This window comes from Oncorhynchus gorbuscha, linkage group LG26, assembly GCF_021184085.1.
Source record: "Oncorhynchus gorbuscha isolate QuinsamMale2020 ecotype Even-year linkage group LG26, OgorEven_v1.0, whole genome shotgun sequence".
NCBI classification, from domain to species: domain Eukaryota; kingdom Metazoa; phylum Chordata; class Actinopteri; order Salmoniformes; family Salmonidae; genus Oncorhynchus; species Oncorhynchus gorbuscha.
The window spans coordinates 14,442,382-14,463,535 of record NC_060198.1 but is presented as its reverse complement, the minus strand read 5'-3'; the positions used below and the strand labels follow the sequence as shown (position 1 = coordinate 14,463,535).

The 21,154-nt window shown below is 44.2% G+C and overlaps 1 protein-coding gene across 2 annotated transcripts in view; it reads right to left on the bottom strand.

The window, feature by feature from the left end:
* Positions 1-10,663: 10,663 nt before the first annotated feature.
* Positions 10,664-21,154, bottom strand: part of LOC124015963 (cytoplasmic phosphatidylinositol transfer protein 1-like) — an 81,792-nt gene continuing 71,301 nt past the window's right edge. Inside the window, exons 6-10 of one of the 2 annotated variants that reach the window (XM_046331463.1) lie at positions 18,704-18,802; positions 14,327-14,482; positions 14,144-14,207; positions 12,447-12,583; positions 12,006-12,146 (exon numbers count right to left, since the gene is read on the bottom strand). In XM_046331463.1, coding sequence (XP_046187419.1) covers positions 12,141-12,146; positions 12,447-12,583; positions 14,144-14,207; positions 14,327-14,482; positions 18,704-18,802 — 462 coding nt within the window. In that variant the 3' untranslated portion in view covers positions 12,006-12,140. Of the gene's footprint in view, positions 12,147-12,446; positions 12,584-14,143; positions 14,208-14,326; positions 14,483-18,703; positions 18,803-21,154 lie in introns of both variants that reach the window. The other variant, XM_046331462.1, reaches the window with a different exon arrangement.

Below are 21,154 nucleotides of genomic sequence, written 5' to 3'. Positions count from 1 at the left end.
GGGAGTCTTGTTTTCAGATTAGCCTTGTTAAAATCTCCAGCTACAATGAATGCAGCCTCCGGATATATGGATTCCAGTTTGCAAAGAGTCAAATAAAGTTCAGAGCCATCGATGTGTCTGCTTGGGGGGGACTATATACGGCTGTGATTATAATCAAAGAGAATTCCCTTGGTAGATAATGCGGTCTACATTTGATTGTGAGGAATTCTAAATCAGGTGAACAGAAGGACTTGAGTTCCTGTATGTTGTTGTGGCCACACCATGTCACGTTAACCATAAAGCATATGCCCCCGCCCCTCTTCTTACCAGAAAGATGTTTGTTTCTGTCGGCGCGATGCGTGGAGAAACCAGCTGGCTGCACCGTCTCCGATAGCGTCTCTCCAGTGAGCCATGTTTCCGTGAAGCAAAGAACGTTACAGTCTCTGATGTCCCTCTGGAATGCTACCCTTGCTCGGATTTCATCAACCTTGTTGTCAAGAGACTGGACATTGGCGAGGAGAATGCTAGGGAGTGGTGCACGATGTGCCCGTCTCCGGAGTCTGACCAGAAGAACGCTTTGTTTTCCCCTTTTTCGAAGTCATTTTTTGGGGTCACCGGCTGGGATCCATTCCGTTGTCCTGGGTGAATGGCAGAACACAGGATCCGCTTCGTGAAAGTCATATTCTTGGTCGTACTGATGGTGAGTTGACGCTGCTCTTATGTTCAGTAGTTCTTCTCGACTGTATGTAATGAAACCTAAGATGACCTGGGGTACCAATGTAAGAAATAAAACGTAAAAAAACAAAGAACTGCATAGTTTCCTAGGAACGCGAAGCGAGGCGGCCATCTCTGTCGGTGCCAGAATACCCTCCTTGCATGAGCGAGGAAGAGGTGTGTATTATTCTTGAATGGGGCTGGGGCTCCACGCAAGATCTCTCCCCGTGGGGTCAAAATGATCACAAGAACGGTGAGCAAAAATCCCAGAACCACATGGGGGGACCTAGTGAATGACCTGCAGAGAGCTGGGACCAAAGTAACAAAGCCTACCATCAGTAACACACTACGCCACCAGGGACTCAAATCCTGCAGTGCCAGACGTGTCCCCCTGCTTAAGCCAGTACATGTCCAGGCCCGTCTCGCGTCTTGTGACGGCCGGCCGCCCAACAACCTGCCCGCTTGACCCTATCCCCTCCTCTCTTCTCCAGACCATTTCCGGAGACCTTCTCCCTTACCTCACCTCGCTCATCCCTGACCGCTGGCTACGTCCCTTCCGTCTTCAAGAGAGCGAGAGTTGCACCCCTTCTGAAAAAACCTACACTCGATCCCTCCGATGTCAACAATTACAGACCAGTATACCTTCTTTCTTTTCTCTCCAAAACTCTTGAACGTGCCGTCCTTGGCCAGCTCTCCCGCCATCTCTCTCTGCTTCCATCACGTGACTGGGACATGTTTCGAATGACCTTGTTGATCCAAATCCAAATCAGTGGTTTCAAGACTCGTTCCCATAGTAAAAACATTCCCTAACCAGAAACCGTGGATTGATGGCAGCAGGTTTCAAGACTAGTCATTCAACTGAGACTGCTCTTCTCTGTATCACGGAGGGCAGCTCCGTCAATCACTGCTAAAGCTGAACTCACGGACTCTTGCTCCCAGGCTGCTCTCATCCTTCTGAGGACAATCAGGCTGCCTTCGATACTGCAACCATCAGATCCTCCTTCACCCTCTCCGAGTTGGGCATTTAAACTCCCCTCGTGCAGGCCCAGACGGCATCCCCAGCGCGCCCTCCGAGCATTGCGTCCTGCCTGACAGGACATCAATCAATCCCTATACCAGTCTGCTGTTCCCACATGCTTCAAGAGGGCCACCATTGTTCCTGTTCAAGAAAGCTAAGGTCTCACCACTGCCCCGTGCACTCCCCGTCATCATGAAGTGCTTTGAGAGACTAGTCAAGGACCATATCACCTCCATACTGACACCCTAGACCCACCAATTCACCGCCCAAATAGGTCCTGACATGCAAACCACACTCACACTGCCCTCCCACCTGGACAAGAGGAATACCTATGTGAGAATGCTGTTCATCGACTACAGCTCGGCATTCAACACCATAGTACCCTCCAAGCTCGTCATCAAGCTCGAGACCCTGGGTCTCGACCCCCCGCCCTGTGCAACTGGGTACTGGACTTCCTGACGGGCCGCCCCCAGGTGGTGAGGGTAGGCAACAACATCTCCTCCCGGATCCTCAACACGGGGGCCCAACAAGGGTGCTCTGCGTGGCCACGCACGCCGGACGACACAACAGTGGTAGGCTTGATTACCAACAACGACGAGACGGCCTACAGGGAGGAGGTGAGGGCCCTTGGAGTGTGGTGTCAGGAAAATAACCTCACACTCAACCAAAACTAAGGAGATGATTGTGGACTTCAGGAAACAGCAGAGGGAACACCCCCTATCCACATCGATGGAACAGTAGTGGAGAGGGTAGCTAGTTTTAAGTTCCTCGGCATACACATCACAGACAAACTGAATTGGTCCACTCACACTGACAGCGTCGTGAAGAAGCGCAGCAGCGCCTATTCAACCTCAGGAGGCTGAAGAAATTCGGCTTGTCACCAAAAGCACTCACAAACTTCTACAGATGCACAATCGAGAGCATCCTGGCGGGCTGTATCACCGCCTGGTACGGCAACTGCTCCGCCCTCAACCGTAAGGCTCTCCAGAGGGTAGTGAGGACTGCACAACGCATCACCGGGGCAAACTACCTGCCCTCCAGGACACCTACACCACCCGTTGTTACAGGAAGGCCATAAAGATCATCAAGACATCAACCACCCGAACCACTGCCTGTTCACCCCGCTATCATCCAGAAGGCGAGGTCAGTACAGGTGCATCAAAGCTGGGACCGAGAGACTGAAAAACAGCTTCTATCTCAAGGCCATCAGACTGTTAAACAGCCACCACTAACATTGAGTGGCTGCTGCCAACAGTCATTGACACTGACCCAACTCCAGCCATTTTAATAATGGAAATTGATGGGAAATGATGTAAATATATCACTAGCCACTTTAAACAATGCTACCTTATATAATGTTACTTACCCTACATTATTCATCTCATATGCATATGTATATACTGTACTCTACAACATCGACTGCATCCTTATGTAACACATGTATCACTAGCCACTTTAACTATGCCACTTTGTTTACTTTGTCTACACACTCATCTCATATGTATATACTGTACTCGATACCATCTACTGTATGCTGCTCTGTACCATCACTCATTCATATATCCTTATGTACATGTTCCTTATCCCCCTTACACTGTGTATAAGACAGTAGTTTTGGAATTGTTAGTTAGATTACTTGTTGGTTATCACTGCATTGTCGGAACTAGAAGCACAAGCATTTCGCTACACTCGCATTAACATCTGCTAACCATGTGTATGTGACAAATAAAATTTGATTTGATTTGATTTGATTTTAATCTTCTCCTTTCCCCCTTCTGATGACCAGGTGGCGAATCGCATCTCTGCATGTCTGGCAGACATATCAGTGTGGATGACGGATCACCACCTCAAGCTGAACCTCGGCAAGACGGAGCTGCTCTTCCTCCCGGGGGAAGGACTGCCCGTTCCATGATCTCGCCATTACGGTTGACAACTCCATTGTGTCCTCCTCCCAAAGCGCTAAGAACCTTGGCGTGATCCTGGACAACACCCTGTCGTTCTCAACCAACATCAAGGCGGTGGCCCGTTCCTGTAGGTTCATGCTCTACAACATCCGCAGAGTACGACCCTGCCTCACACAGGAAGCGGTGCAGGTCCTAATCCAGGCACTTGTCATCTCCCGTCTGGATTACTGCAACTCGCTGTTGGCTGGGCTCCCTGCCTGTGCCATTAAACCCCTTCAACTCATCCAGAACGCCGCAGCCCGTCTGGTGTTCAACCTTCCCAAGTTCTCTCACGTCACCCCGCTCCTCCGTTCTCTCCACTGGCTTCCAGTTGAAGCTCGCATCCGCTACAAGAACATGGTGCTTGCCTACGGAGCTGTGAGGGGAACGGCACCTCAGTACCTCCAGGCTCTGATTAGGCCCTACACCCAAACAAGGGCACTGCGTTCATCCACCTCTGGCCTGCTCGCCTCCCTACCACTGAGGAAGTACAGCTCCCGCTCAGCCCAGTCAAAACTGTTCGCTGCTCTGGCCCCCCAATGGTGAAACAAACTCCCTCACGACGCCAGGACAGCGGAGTCAATCACCACCTTCCGGAGACACCTGAAACCCCACCTCTTTAAGGAATACCTAGGATAGGATAAGTATTCCCTCTCACCCCCCCTTTAAGATTTAGATGCACTATTGTAAAGTGACTGTTCCACTGGATGTCATACGGTGAATGCACCAATTTGTAAGTCGCTCTGGATAAGAGCGTCTGCTAAATGACTTAAATGTAAATGTAAATGTAAGTTTGCTAGAGAGCATTTGGATGATCCAGAAGAAGATTGGGAGAATGTCATATGGTCAGATGAAACCAAAATATAACTTTTTGGTAAAAACTCAACTCGTCGTGTTTGGAGGACAAAGAATGCTGAGTTGCATCCAAAAAACACCATACCTACTGTGAAGCATGGGGGTGGAAACATCATGCTTTGGGGCTGTTTTTCTGCAAAGGGACCAGGACGACTGATCCGTGTAAAGGAAAGAATGAATGGGGCCATGTATCGTGAGATTTTGAGTGAAAACCTCCTTCCATCAGCAAGGGCATTGAAGATGAAACGTGGCTGGGTCTTTCAGCATGACAATGATCCCAAACACACCGCCCGGGCAACGAAGGAGTGGCTTCGTAAGAAGCATTTCAAGGTCCTGGATTGGCCTAGCCAGTCTCCAGATCTCAACCCCATAGAAAATCTTTGGAGGGAGTTGAAAGTCCGTGTTGCCCAGCAACAGCCCCAAAACATCACTGCTCTAGAGGAGATCTGCATGGAGGAATGGGCCAAAATACCAGCAACAGTGTGTGAAAACCTTGATGAAAATTACAGGCTTCTCTCATCTTTTTAAGTGGGAGAACTTGCACAATTGGTGGCTGACTAAATCGTTTTTTGCCCCACTGTATATATATACATAGGGTATGTGGACACCTTCAAATTAACGGATTCGTTTATTTCAGCTACTTGTATAAAGTCGGGCACACAGCCATGCAATCATAGACAAACATTGCAGAAGAATGGCCGTACTTAAGAGCTCACTGACTTTCATTGTGGCACCATCATAGGATGCCACCTTTCCAACAAGTCAGTTCATAACATTTCTGCTATGCTAGAGCTGCCCCGGTCAACTGAAAATGCTATTATTGTGAAGTGGAAATGCCTAGGTGCAACAACTGCTCAGCGGCGAAGTGGTAGGCTTCATAAGCTCACAGAACGGGACAGCAGAGTGTTGAAACACTTCAGCACATAAAAATAGTCTGTCCTTGGTTGCAACACTCACGACTGAGTACCGGAGCGCCATGTCTAGGTCCAAGAGGCTTCGAAACAGCTTCTACACCCAAGCCGTAAGACTCATGAACACCTAATCAAATGGCTCCCCAGGTTATTTGCATTGCCCCCCCCCACCCTCTTTTACACCTCTGCTACACTGTTGTTATCTATGCAAAGTCACTTTAATAACTCTACCTACATGTACATATTACCTCGACTAACCACTGCCGCCGCACATCGACTCTGTACCGGTACCCCCTGTATATAGTCTCGCTATTGTTATTTTACTGCTGCTCTTTAATTACTTGTTACTTTGATTTCTTATGTTTTTTTTTAAACGGCATATTTTGTTAGGGGCTCATAAGTAAAGCATTTCACTGTAAGGTCTATCTATACCTGTTGTATTCAGTGCATGTGACTAATAAAATTAAATTTGATTTCCAAATTGCCTCTGAAATCAACGTCAGCACAAGAACTGTTCGTCGGGAACTTCATGAAACGGGTTTCCATGGCAGAGCAACCACACACAAGCCTAAGATCACCATGCGCAATGCCAAGCGTCGGCTGGAGTGGTGTAATGCTCGCCGCCATTGGACTCTGGAGCAGTGGAAATGCTTTCTCTGGAGTGATGAATCACGCTTCACCATCTGGCAGTCTGACAGACAAAGCTGGGTTTGGTGGATGCCAGGAGCACGCTACCTGGCCCAATGCATAGTGCCAACTGTAAAGTTTGGTAGAGGAGGAATAATGGTCTGGGGCTGTTTATCATGGTTCAGGCTAGGCCCCTTAGTTCCAGTGAAGGGAAATATTAATGCTACAGCACACAAGCACCTTCTAGACGATTCTGTGCTTCCAGCTTTGTGGCAACAGTTTGGGGAAAGACCTTTCCTGTTTCAGCATGACAATGCCCCTGTGCATAAAGTGAGGTTCATACATAATGGTTTGTCGAGATTGTTGTGGAAGAACTTGACTGGCCTGCACAGAGCCCTGAGCTCAACCCTATATTACACATTTGGGCTCAATTGGAACTCTGATTGTGAGCCAGGCCCAGTCGCCCAACATCAGTGACCTGACCAATGCTCTTGTGGCTGAATGGAAGCAAGTCCCCGCAGCGATGTTCCAACATCTATTGGAAAGCCTTCCTAGAAGAGTGGAGGCTGTTATAGCAGCAAAGGAGGGGGGGGGGGCAACTCCATATTAATGCCCATGATTTTGGAACGAGATGTTTGACAAGCAGGTGTCCACATACTTTTCGTTGTGTAGTGTATATATATCAAAATGTTAATTCCCCTTGCTCTTTATCTTTCACTTTCTCACACACAAACCCCCATGCAATCACCCACCATCACGCGCACATACACACAAAACTTTCAAAAAAGGCACCACATCTGACAACAGGCAAGTGTAGTAGCAAGTAAACTTTATTTAATACAAGAATTAAGAAAAAAAGTGAGACAATAATTACAACGGAGAACCAAATATACTTCAAGGAGGGCAGTAAAAATATAACATATAAATCAGTGGAAGAACCCAGAGCGACTTCCAGTAGCCGAACAAGGATGGCACTTCAGATAGGGAGAGAGTAAGCTCTGGTCCAGGGTGTTAGTGTGGATTGCTAACGCTCGTCCTGCTCAGGAGGCTCAGTGTCAGGAAGCAGCAGTGACAACCCGGACCAGAGCTAGGGAGACAGCGCGACATCCTGGCAAGCCGCATCAGGAGGGACAACGAAAAGCTTGGTCCTTTTCTTAGAATGAACAGATGCCATTTGAAATACAGCAAACCACAAAATCAAAACTACAGCAGTTGTGAGAATTATAACAGAAAACCAACCTCCGAGTCAAGATGCATTGTATAAATTCAGAAAGCATATAACATAGTCACCCCGATAAAAAGCAAAAAATATTGATTGAAATATTGTTTTCATAGATAATGTGTCATTATGTCAAAGAGCTGTAGGATCACCAAAAGCAACCGGAACGTTTGATGCACACTACAATGGGAAGGTCGCAAATTCAAAATAAATATTTTCACAGTGAGCACAATATGTTGAAAAATACGTATTTTCAAAGTACTTTCAACCAAAAAGGACATTTTTTAAATGTATTTTGCTCATAGGGTTGTAATGTACATAATGTAGTTACAATGGTCTTTTCTCCTGTGGATTTTTCAACAGCTCGATAAAGATTCAAACCAAACTTTTGCGCTCTCAAAACGTATGCAAAATGACAAGTATAATATCAAGAGTTGGTTATTTTTCCTGAGTGAAGGACTCTGTTTTATAAATAGTGAACTCTCATTTTCTGTTCCATGCTCCACATACGTTTCGTGCTCGACATAAGTTCACGGATACTTTTTGAGTGAGTTTATGTCGAGCACGCAACTGAAAATTAAAGAGTTCACTATTTACAAAACCTAGTCCTTCACTCTGAAAAATAATATACTTGTCATTTTGCATTTGTTTTGATATAGGCATTAGCTTACTGGCACTCAAACATATCCCTGGATCTATTTTTTGTATTTCTGATAGTCAATATCATTTAACACATGTATCCTACAGGAAATTTAACGGCAAAGACAAGTACAGTCTGATAGTGAGCGTCTTGTGTAAAGAGGAGACATTTTGGGCTTAGACACTGTAGAATGGTCTATATCTGACAAACAAGTAGGCTTGTATAACTTTGGTCCAACAAAACCCTAAAAACAGAGATATAACAGTCAGTACATTTGTTAACAGCTAATTTCGTTCTCTCATCACAAAATGCAAATGCCCACATATGTAATGTAATGTCTTTAGGACAAAACAATGGTCAACAGATAAGACAAATGTCAGCTATTTCTCTCAATATCTTGTACATTGATGAAAATAACTAACATGAAGCTGTATTTCAAATCAATGTTTTGACATTGCAATAAATGGAAAATTATGCTTAAAAAGGGCAAATCCACCATTTTTCAAACTCATATTCATGATCTCCGGGAACATACCGGTGTCTAGATATGTGAAAACGGCATGTTTCTGTGATCTGTGGTTGCAAAGACAGGAAGAAGTGTCCAAAAGAACTGCTTCTCGGTGACATCACAGGGTAGGATTAAAAGTCAAGAAAAACGGAGATTTTCAAAATCTACACAAGTTTCTAGCCAGAGGGAGGCTATTTACTTGGTCCACGTCATCGCGAATGTCAGAGTGTTTGAAAATCATAGTTTTCAAAATGGTTGATGTCATCGGGTAGAACTTTAACTTCATGTATTTTTTTTCAACGAAACGCACCATTTTCACACGTGTAGACACTGGTATTGTGCCGGAGATAACGAACGTGAGGTTGAAAAGTGGTGGAATTGTCCTTTAACATTACAATAAAATGGGACGTTTTTTCCCTTTATTTGACATGTTTTGGATGTTGTATACAGACGAGACAATATAGACTTTTGCATGCAGAGGCACTGAGAAGAGAGTTGTATTCCCAGAACATGCTCCGTTTCAGTCTCCGCTAAAACTCTGCTTTACTATACAACGGTTACACTACAGAGCCTAGGACAACGTCACATGTGCTTTCTCCACCATTTCGCATCAACAATATATCCTGCCATTTATATACACAAATACTTTACATATGTATACATGTTTGAACGTTTCATGCGGCATAGATGCATAAAGGGGTCTCCATATGTGATTGTATAAAATAGTAGCTAGGGCATTACACAAAGACAAAACCTTCTGTCCTTCAATGTTTCTTCCTCCCCCCAAAAGTTCCTGATGAGGCTAGAGCAGGGGAAAACAAGATGGCCGCCGCTAACGTTGTTGCTTCAAAATAACTTGGAGCCCACCAAAACGGGTACAGTACCAACATTGGCAAGCAACATTATCGGCATTTCTAAAAACACAATGCAAGATAATCAAGCACATACAATAAGGCCAGGTTGAAGCAAGTGCCCTGCGCAAGCATGGCATTTCCACTGTGCTCAATGTTCACTTATAGTTGAAGTCGGAAGTTTACATACACTTAGGTTGGAGTCATTAAAACTCATTTTGCAACCACTCCACAAATTGCATGTTAACAAACTATAGTTTGGCAAGTCGGTTAGGACATCTACTTTGTACATTACACAAGTAATTTTTCCTACAATTGATTACAGACAGATTATTTTACTTAATTCAGTATCACGGTTCAGAAGTTTACATACACTAAGTTGACTGCGCCTTTAAACAGCTTGGAAAACTCCAGAAAATGATGTCATGGCTTTAGAAGCTTCTGATAGGCTAATTGACATAATTTGAGTCAATTGGAGGTGTACCTGTGGATGTATTTCAAGGCCTACCATTAAACTCAGTGCCTCTTTTGCTTGACATCATGGGAAAATCAAAAGAAATTAGCCAAGACTTCAGAAAAAAAATTGTAGACCTCTAAGTCTGGTTCATCCTTGGGAGCAATTTCCAACCGTCTGAAGGTACCACGTTCATCTGTACAAGTATAAACACCATGGGACCACGCAGCCATCATACCGCTCAGGAAGGAGACACGTTCTGTCTCCTAGAGATGAACGTACTTTGGTGTGAAAAGTGCAAATCAATCCCAGAAGAACATCAATGGACCCTGTGAAGATGCTGGAGGAAGCAGGTACAAATGTATCTATATGCACAGTAAAACAAGTCCAATATCAACATAACCTGAAAGGCTGCTGCAGGAGGGACTGGTGCACTTCACAAAACAGATGCCATCATGAGGGAGGACAAATATGTGGATATATTGAAGCAACAACTCAAGACATGAGTCAGGAAGTTAAAGCTTGGTCACAAATGGGTCTTCTAAATGGACAATGAACCCAAGCATACTTCCAAAGTTGTGGCAAAATGGCTTAAGGAAAACAAAGTCAAGATATTGGAGTGGCTATCAGCCCTGACCTCATTCCTATAGATACTTTGTGGGCAGAACTGAAAAAGTGTGTGCGAGCAAGGAGGCCTGGAAACCCGACTCAGTTATACCAGCTCTGTCAGAAGGAATGGGCCAAAATTCACCCAACTTATTGTGGGAAGGTTGTGGAAGGCTACCTGAAACGTTTGACCCAAGTTATACAATTTAAAGGTAATCCTACCAAATACTAATTGAGTGTATGTAAACTTCTGACCCACTGGGAATGTGATGAAAGAAATAAAAGCTGAAATAAATCATTCTCTACTATTATTCTAACATTTCACATTCTTAAAATAAAGTGGTGATCCTATCTGACCTTAGACGTGGAATGTTTACTAGGATTAAACGTCAGGAATTGTGAAAAACTGAGTTTAAATGTATTTGGCTAAGGTGTATGTAAACTGACTTCAACTGTACATTTACAGCATTTTCCCTAGTCATATCTGTTCTGTTGCTATACCAATTTGATTAAACTGACTGCATCACTCTCTAATGTCAAACTTTATGCCCAATATGTATTTTATCATGGCTTATCTCATGTTGTGTAAACATTCCAAAGGTTAGTTAAGTAGACAGGTGAGTATAGATGCAGGTATAAAAATTGTGTTTTAAAGCAGGGAGAGAATGGTTACGTTCCCTGCCCTTCCTAAAGAGGGCCGAAGCAGAGCTCTGGAGACCAGAGACGGGATCTCTTTCTGTGGTTGTACTGACCTTCCACCTGGTGGAGTGGAGAGACATGAACACACACAGATCTGGGTTCAGTTTTGAATGGCCTCCCCTCCGTCCAGGTTAAAGGTGGTGTCTTTTTAGTGAATCATTGTAGTAATAAAACTAACTATACTACAGTACTTCTACTTCCATTTTGTTAATTTAAAAGTTGATTTATTTCAAGGTCAAAATTATAATTTGATATTTGAGAATTCTATGAAAAGATGTTCATTCACTCAAGTGAACAAAACAATAATATCATCGTCTCTCTTCATGTTGTTATGGCAGCTACATTTACATTACATAAGGTTTATCAGCTGACCGGATTAAAAAAAAAATCCATCTGGCATTTTGTTAACATATTTTATGACAAACGCAGGGATCGCTAATTGAGAACAGCACACAAAACCCCTTGTGGATATGTTCTCTTGATGGACAGCTTGGGTGGTTGTTACAGTAGATCAGACAGCTGATTGGCTAGATCTCAGGAAGCCATCCATTTGAAGGCTGACAAAACAGACTTCTGTTGAGGATGTAGGAGATTGGAAACTGGTGGTTAGACCTTTGACCTCTGGAGATATGTGTAAGAAGCACTGACCTCTGCAATATGGTTAGTTGGGCCTGGAGGACTGGGCACTGGGGTGTAGAGGCTAGTCTTGCTGGGCTACTAAGACAATGAGGTGGCGGGGCATATGGGGGAAAAGAACATCCCGTCCCTCCTATTCCCCCCCTAACTCAGCCTGGTTAGAGTCAGAGGAGGGCCAGGGGGAGTGATTTGGAAGCGGCACCAGCGTAGAGCCTTGGGGGACTCCGCTCTGGTTCTGGGCAGCGGTGTCGGGCAGGGTGAGGGTCTCAGGGGCGGACTTCTTGCGGGCTCTGTCTTTGGGGACGGAGAGGAACTCGGGCGCGTCAGTGCAGAGGGGGGTGGTGGGGGCGCTGGCGGGGCCGGAGAGGGTGCAGGAGGACAGGGGCATCTCGCTGATGGAGATCGACGGGGGGGAAATCCCGATCTTCTCGTTGGTGGCTTCCTGAATGGTGCGCTCATACTCTCTCACCTCATCCATCGTCATGTCTGCACGGAGAGAGAGAATGAGGGGGGGGGGAAGACAGCACTCCAAAGCATTCTAACGCTTCTTTCTAATCTTAGTCTGCCGTCACACTACGTTATGTCATAATCAAAAGTCACTTTATATTTTTCTCAAGTTGTGAATATTTTTTACTTCATGTTTTCCCGATATAGAAACTGTAACTATAAAGCTCGCAAGAACCACTTATTTCAGAATTGTGATTGGTTACCTCCTGAGTCACGTCGTCATGAACAACAGAACACGTCAACATGAAACCGAACAAGAGGAAATGAAACGACACATACGCTGACTTTGTCATGAATCTCTATGTCATCCAGTGATGGGGAGTTCGTGGAATGCTCTTGCTGCTCATGGCAAACTTTAACGTTGGTTTGTTCATGCATACTTTTCTCGTATTCCCGCACGTCATCCAAGTTCATATCTGCAAAGAGGGGAGGAGGGAGGTGGAGAGGTTGGCGTCTTCCCTTCAGGACACTCAAGACGAAGGTAGATGGGGTTTAAGTGAGAAGGGGCACGCCGTGGGTGAGTAGAGAGTGCTGGGTGGTGGATTAGTGCTTTTGGGAGGGGCCAAAAGGTCGAAGTTCAAGCACAATCAATAGGAGATAGAGAGGGCAGAGCTAGCTTCCCACGACCGAAAAAGAGTTGGTGTCGAGAGGAGAAAGCTAGTCAGGCCAAAGCTGGGTTATGAAGATGAAGAGGGAGAAAGGGAGGGATAGATGGAGAAGGGAAAGGAGAGGGAGAGTCAATGATCCAGAACCCTCAGAGTCGGACGTGAAGGGTTGGGAACATCACCGGAAAAAAAACATTCCCAAAGAACAGTCCTAGGCAAGGTCATCCCAAATACACCAGAAAAAAATGACATTCCCAAAGAACAGTCCTAGGCAAGGTCATCCCAAATACATCAGGAGGATTTGGGTGAGGGGGAATCATCCAAAATAGTGCATAGGAGGGAAAGTTATCCCCCCCCCAGGGGTAGAGGAGAAGGGAGAGAGTGAGTAGCGGTGTCCCATTACAGCAGTAATGGCTTGTTTTGGACTTACCCTGCAGCCATGGAAAAAGCTGAGCGCTAATCAGAGCCCTGCTAGTATCACTGCTACTGCTCTCATTGCCATGCAGTCACGACCCACATACACACAACTGTCATGATTCAATGAGTGCAATATATTCTGTGTGATATCGGCCGATACGTTCAGCAATTGCTATTCTCTTGAGGAAATTGTAGCAAATTCAGCAATTTGTGTTCACTATAGACATCGTACAAGTCTCGATGCCAACAAAAATGAAAAATATTTCGGACGCAAGAAGAAACAGACCAGTGTACAAGGAGGGATACTGTTTGATTGAACGCCAATACAGAATTGCAGGAATTGGTTTTGCAGACAAAACATGGAAGGAACTGCAGTCCAGGTGTTGTCTGTGTATGACTGAAGTAGTGAGCTACAGATCAATCCTGGACATGACAGTGCTTCTCAGGGGCGATTTTCCCAGGCACAGATTATGCCAATTGAGTTTTCTTCTTAGTCCATGACTGGGCTTTGAATCTGCCCTCTAGGGTATGTGTTCTAAATTGGGTTATTGATATCAGAGAGGTCAGCCAGCGCATATGATGGAGCAGAGTTAGATGCAGTGATGGGGAGTTGGATGTTGTTCAGGATTTCACATGCCTTATTTAGTTCTATAACACACAATGATACAGACAGTAGATTCGAGACGGCGTCAACAGTAACCACGTAGCTCCCAAACGGAGTCAAATCTTATTGATGACATTCGAAGGAAAGAGTGACTTCATAGGTCCCAGTGTTTAACTTGGGCCATGTTCATTTGGTACAGAAGAAAAACTGGAAGGGACTACCTAGTCTTGTCCAATAAGTAGCACTCATTCCTTTTAACTTTCAACACATTAAAAAATGAATTGCCCTACTGAACACTACCCAGTGACTAGTTAGTGAGAGGACCAATTGAGCAGTGCTTGTCGACCTACCGATCCACTCATCCACCCAGGCAAAAGCCTGCCTGTGGCCCAGGAGCAGCACATCACGCACCACCTGTAGGGAGAAACAATAGAGGGGGTCAGAAAACATAGATCACAGAGCAGTTCTACAAAAATTAACCAGCACTATCTATGGAGTAAGTGGCTGCTATTTGTGTGCGAGTGACCTCCGACCTTGTGTACAAACTGCTCCACGCGTGTCTGCAGGCCCCACACCTCAAACTTGACGGTGACCAGCTTGTAGGAGCACATGATGGGCTCCTGGGTGTCCCTCCAGCCCTCCTGCAGCATGCCCCTCGACGTCTTCTCTGACTTGAAGTACCGCAGGTCCTGTTGGTGTGGACACACACATGAATGTACGCACACGCACTCACACAAACGTAGATCTCAGTAATTAATCCAAACCTCTGCACCCTGAGAGAAATGCATTATGGGAAAGCTACAAATAGAAAGCTAACGTTAAATAGGAATCCTTCACTCCAAAATTTTTCCCTAAATCTCAGGGGCTGAGGCAATTTATCATTCAACCACCGCTTACTGCATCTACTATATTCAACAGTCTAACTATACTTACACAGATGCTATATGCTAACATGCTAATTTCTAACACTGAAAATTAGATATGGAAGAGGTGTATGGGGAGAGAATTAGAAGGTGAGGCTAGAGTTAGCTTAGCATGATCTGGTCAGAGCTGTATTGCGGAGTCTATCGTGACTTTACCTGCAATACAAACTCAATTCGGGAATATAACTTAATTTAAACTTATTTGAATCAAATTCCAACCCAATACAATAGTTTATGATATTTGGATGACTAGGGCAAAACCAATTATAGGTCGACCAATTATGATTTTTCAATACTAATAACAATTATTGGAGGACCAAAAAAAGCAGATAACGATTAAATATATATTTGTAATAATGACAATTACAAACAATACTGAATGAACAATGAACACTTATTTTAACTTAATATAATACATAAATAAAATCTAGTCCCAAATAAACATGCTCAATTTGGTTTAAATAATGCAAAAACACAGTGTTGGAGAAGAAAGTAAAAGTGCAATATGTGCCATGTAAAACAAGCTAACGTTTCAGTTCCTTGCTCAGAACATGAGAACATATGAAAGCTGGTGGTTCCTTTTAACATGAGTCTTCAATATTCCCAGATAAGAAGTTTTAGCTTGTAGTTATTATAGGAATTATGATGCATCGATCATTTCTCTCTATCTTTGACTATTGGATGTTCTAATAGGTACTTTAGTTTTGCCAGCCTAATCTCGGGAGTTGATAGGCTTGAAGTCATAAACAGCGCTGTGATTCAAGCATTGCTAAGACCTGCTGGCAAAGGCAGTAAAGTTTGAATGAATGTTTACGAGCCTGCTGCAGCCTACCACCGCTCAGAGTGCTCTATCAAATATCAAATAATATGCTTAATTATAATAAACACAGAAATTTGCCTTTGGTCATTAATATGGTCAAATCCGGAAACTATCATTTAGAAAACAAAACGTTTATTCTTTCAGTGAAATACGGAACCGTTCCTTATTTTATCGAAAGGGTGGCAACCCTAAGTCTAAATATTGCTGTTACGTTGCACAACCTTCAATGTCATAATTATTAAAAATTCTGGCAAATTAGTTCGCAACAAGCCAGGCGGCCCAAACTGTTGCATATACCCTGACTCCACGTGCAATGAACACAAGAGAAATGACACAATTTCCCTAGTTAATATTGCCTGCTAACATGCATTTCTTTTAACTAAATATGCAGGTTGAAAAAATATATACTTCTGTGTATTGATTTTAAGAAAGGCATTGATGTTTATGGTTAGGTACAGTTGAAGTCGGAAGTTTACATACACTTATGTTGGAGTCATTAAAACTGGTTTTTCAACCACTCCACAAATTTCATGTTAATAAACTAGTTATGGCTAGGCAGTTAGAACATCTACTTTGTGCATGACACTAGTCATTTTTCAAACAATTATTTACAGATAAGATTATTTCACTGTATCAGAATTCCAGTGGGTCAGAAGTTGACATACACTAAGTTGACTGTGCCTTTAAACAGCTTGGAAAATTCCAGAAAATGATGTCATGGCTTTGGAAGCTTCTGCTAATTTGTATTTATTTATCTGTTATTTTACCAGGTACGTTGACTGAGAACACGTTCTCATTTGCAGCAACAACCTGGGGAATATTTACAGGGGAGAGGAGGGGGGGATGAATGAGCGAATTGAAAACTGGGGATGGTTTGAGGGCCAGATTGGGAATTTAGCCAGGACACCGGGGTTAACACCCCTACCCTTACGATAAGTGCCATGGGATCTTTAATGACCTCAGAGAGTCAGGACACCCGTTTAGCGTCCCATCCGAAAGACGGCACCCTACACAGGGCAAAGTCCCCAATCACTGCCCTGGGGCATTGGGATATTTTTTTAGACCAGAGGAAAGAGTGCCCTCCAACACCACTTCCAGCAGCATCTGGTCTCCCATCCAGGAACTGACCAGGACCAACCCTGCTTAGCTTCAGAAGCAAGCCAGCAGTGGTATGCAGGGTGGTATGCTGCTGGCCATAATTGACATCATTTGAGTCAATTGGAGGTGTACTTGTGGATGTATTTCAAGGCCTACCTTCAAACTCAGTGCCTCATTGCTTGACATCATGGGAAAATCAAAAGAAATTAGCCAAGTCTGGTTCATCCTTGGGAGCAATTTCCAAACGCCTGAAGGTACCACGTTCATCTGTACAAACAATAGTACCAAGTATAAACACCATGGGACCAAGCAGCTGTCATTCCGCTCAGAAAGAAGACGCGTTCTGTCTCCTAGAGATGAAAGTACTTTGGTGCGAAAAGTGCAAATCAATCCCAGAACAGCAGCAAAGGACCTTGTGAAGATGCTGGAGGAAACAGATACAAAAGTATCTATATCCACAGTAAAACGAGTCCCATATCGACATAACCTGAAAGGCCGCTCAGCAAGGAAGAAGCCGCTGCTCCAAAACTGCCATAAAAAAGCCAGACTACGGTTTGCAACTGCACATGGGGACAAAGATCGTAGTTTTTGGAGAAATATCCTCTGGTCTCATGAAACAAAAATATAACTGTTTGGCCATAATGACCATCGTTATGTTTGGAGGAAAAAGGAAGCTTGCAAGCTGAAGAACACCATCCCAACCGTGAAGCACGGGGGTGGCAACATCATCTTTTGGGGGTGCTTTGCTGCACGAGGGACTGGTGCACTTCACAAAACAGATGGCATCATGAGGGAGGAAAATGATGTGGATATGTTGAAGCAACATCTCAAGACATCAGTCAGGAAGTTCAAGCTTAGTCGCAAATTGGGTCTTCCAAATGGACAATGACCAAAACCAAAATGACCAGAACTGAAAAAGCATACTTACAAAGTTGTGGCAAAATTGCTTAAGGAAAACAAAGTCAAGGTATTGAGTGGCCATCACAAAGCCCTGACCTCAATCCTATAGAAATATTGTGGGCAGAACTGAAAAAGTGTGTGTGAGCAAGGAGGCCTACAAACCTGACTCAGTTACACCAGCTCTGTCAGGAGGAATGGACCAAAATTCACCCAACTTATTGTGAGAAGCTTGTGGAAGGCTACCCAAAACATTTGACCCAAGTTAAACAATTGAAAGGCAATGCTACCAAATACTAATTGAGTGTATGTAAACTTCTGACCCACTGGGAATGTGATGAAAGAAATAAAAGCTGAAATAAAATCACTCTACTATTACATTTCATATTCTTAAAATAAAGTGGTGATCCTATCTGACTTTAGACAGGGACTTGTTACTGGGATTAAACGTCAGAAATTGTGAAACACAGTTTAAATGTATTTGGCCGAGGTGTACGTAAAACTTCCCACTTCAACCGTACATTCGTGCTATGACTGTGCTTTCTTCACGAATGCGCTTTTGTTAGTAGGCTGTGATTCAATGAGAAATTATCAGGCACCGCATCGATTTCACGCAACGCAGGACACGCTAGTTAACCCAGTAATATCAACCATGTGTAGTTAACTAGTGATTATGTGAAGATTGATTGTTTTTTTTTACAAGTTAAGTTACACGCTAGTTAGCAACTTACCTTGGCTTCTTGATACACTCGCATAATACGTGGTCAGCCTGCCACGCAGTTTCCTCGTGGAATGCAATGCAATCGGTCCAAAAAAGCTGATTACTGATTGTTATGAAAACTTAAAAATAAAAATTGGCCCTAATTAAATCGGCCATGCCGATTTATCATCGTCCTCTAAATAGACTGAAATGGTGTCCGTCTGTCGTATCATTGTATCTTTGAGTATTACTGAGTGTCGGTACATGTCCTTGTATCCACTGTCATGTCTGAATCATGTTGCTGGTTCTATTTTCAGACCAATAATAAAGACTCCAAGTACCAGTGTTTGACTACCGAGAGACAGGCTGCCTCGGCTGCAATAACCCTTACAATAAACCATAATATCCCCCCATTACCTCTAACGAAACCACACACACACACACACACACACACACACACACACACACACACCTCAGACTCTTTATAGTATCTCTCAGGGATCTCGTCGTAGGCGATATCCACAAAACACACTTCCCTTTCCTGGTCTTTATTTTCACTGTCTGAGAAGATCTGAAAACAGACAAAAAGGAGGTACAGTTAGTGATCTATGACTTCAGGCATCGACAACATCCTCTCTTCACAAAACTACACGGCTCACTGATATTGATTTTGCCTCCCAAATCTTTGTGTTATCATTCGGGGCCCTGTTTGTTATTTGACGGAAGCTAGTCATCGTTCATTCTACTTCAGCCAGAGTGGTCCGAATATCCACAGGGTCAGATATTTGATTTGATTTATCATTGCCCATATTCACTAAGCATCTCATAGTAAGAGTGCTGATCCAGGAACAGTTTAGCCTTTTAGATCATTATGAATAAGATTACATGGACGGGGGGAGACCTGATCCTAGATCAGCACTACTACTCTGAGATGCTTGATACATACAGGCCCTGATCTTAGGTCTTAGATTACAGACCACTTTACCTTGCATGCTCCACTAGGCTACTGCAGGGACATTTCATTGTGCAATGCAGCCAGAAGGGAGCGCTCTAAGTTTGGTGTTGATTGACATCCACTGTACACAGACACAGACACAGACACCTCATATAGCCACAGGGCAAACAGACACCAATTAGCCACTCTCTGTTTCCATCTTAGGAGCTAGAGGTGTGTGTGAGTGAGAGAGTGCGTGTGAGAGAGAGCTAGGCTCAGTTATAGAGAGGAATACTCCAGTACGCTAGGCCTAAGGGGATGAGTGAATGAATGCGCAGACAGGGCAGAGTGCAACATTTCAAAGTGTGTTTCAACGTCTATGATCCACATCATGCTTCCAGCTAGCGGCGGATGTATTGGAAGTTGCCGAGTATGGATAACTAGTGCATGAATGTCAAGAAATAAGAGCTTCACACCCGTGATCACAACCGAAGAGAGAGATGGGCTTCACGCTCGTAGCTGTGGGTGGGTATTGTAGCTACATATGGCCTTGCTGCCAAATAGGATTCTGAATCAGAGTCCAGCGGGAAGAACGTGGCTGTGATGGTGCCACATTTATAATATATTTCTACCTTATTGAGGAATAATAACTACATAAAGAAACCTGTCAAATTATGCATGACTTAACATAAATTAAATATCATATTTGGAAGCAATATGATCAGTAGATTCTTTCGGTTCAGCTCATGTGCTATATTTGGACTGGTCTCCAATGCCAAAACTTCAAGATGCCCTATGGGTTGGTAAGGATGCCCTATGGGGAGGAACGTTGGGTCGAGGAGGAGGAACGTTGGGTCGAGGAGGAGGAACGTTGGGTCGAGGAGGAGGAACGTTGGGTCGAGGGGAGAAGAAAGAGGGAGAAAGGACAAGGGAGGTGGAGGGAAGAAAGAGTGTGCAAGAATGAATGAAAACGAGCAAGTAAGAGGGAGAGAAAGAAACTATGCAACTGTCTAATGGTGAAGTCTCAAGGAGAAAGAGAGATAATAAAACCATAAACCATTAGGAACAGTATTTAAAGCAGTGGCTCTTCTCCAAGCCTAACGGCAGCCCTGCCCTGTCACGGTCTGCTACCTGATACGACAGTCCACACCCTCCATTCATTCAGACAGAATATGCAGTCTGCTCACACACAAACACTACTTCATTCACACACTGTCATTCACACAGACGCACTTCATTCACACGTGTACGGATGTACACACACGCACGCACACAAACAAACTGAATCCAAACAGACATTCAACCCCTTCTCGGTCAGGAAACGGGACTGAGCGCGAAAACACATTTTTTACAACCTGACATTATCTTCCCTAACACCGTGAGCACAGAAACACAGGGCTGCATATTATTTCACAACGTACAGCATCTTGGCAGAGAAGATTTTGAAATTCGGACCAGATTATACAGTGTCGTAAAAGATGCAGAGCTTGTGCTGCTGGTCAGCCCTGAAGCTGCATTGTCTGTGGAAAGAGTCACATGGGAGCTTTTTAGTGGAACTTGTGCGTGCAAACACATACGTCTGTGTGTCTGTACGCGACAACAAATGTGTACTTGATATGTGCGCATGTGTGATATGACTCGAAGTGTGTATGTGTTTGAGTGTGTGTGCACGCACAGGGACACTGGCCAGCAGTTGTTAAGAGACAAAAGGTAGGCTGGGGTCGGATTACAGATGGAGAGACCAGAGTGTCTTCCTTTTACACTCAGTCTGCCTAACATCCTCACCTTTACATTCAGTCTGCCTAACATCCTCACCTTTACATTCAGTCTGCCTAACATCCTCACCTTTACATTCAGTCTGCCTAACATCCTCACCTTTACATTCAGTCTGCCTAACATCCTCACCTTTACATTGAGTCTGCCTAACATCCTCACCTTTACATTCAGTCTGCCTAACATCCTCACCTTTACACTCAGTCTGCCTAACAT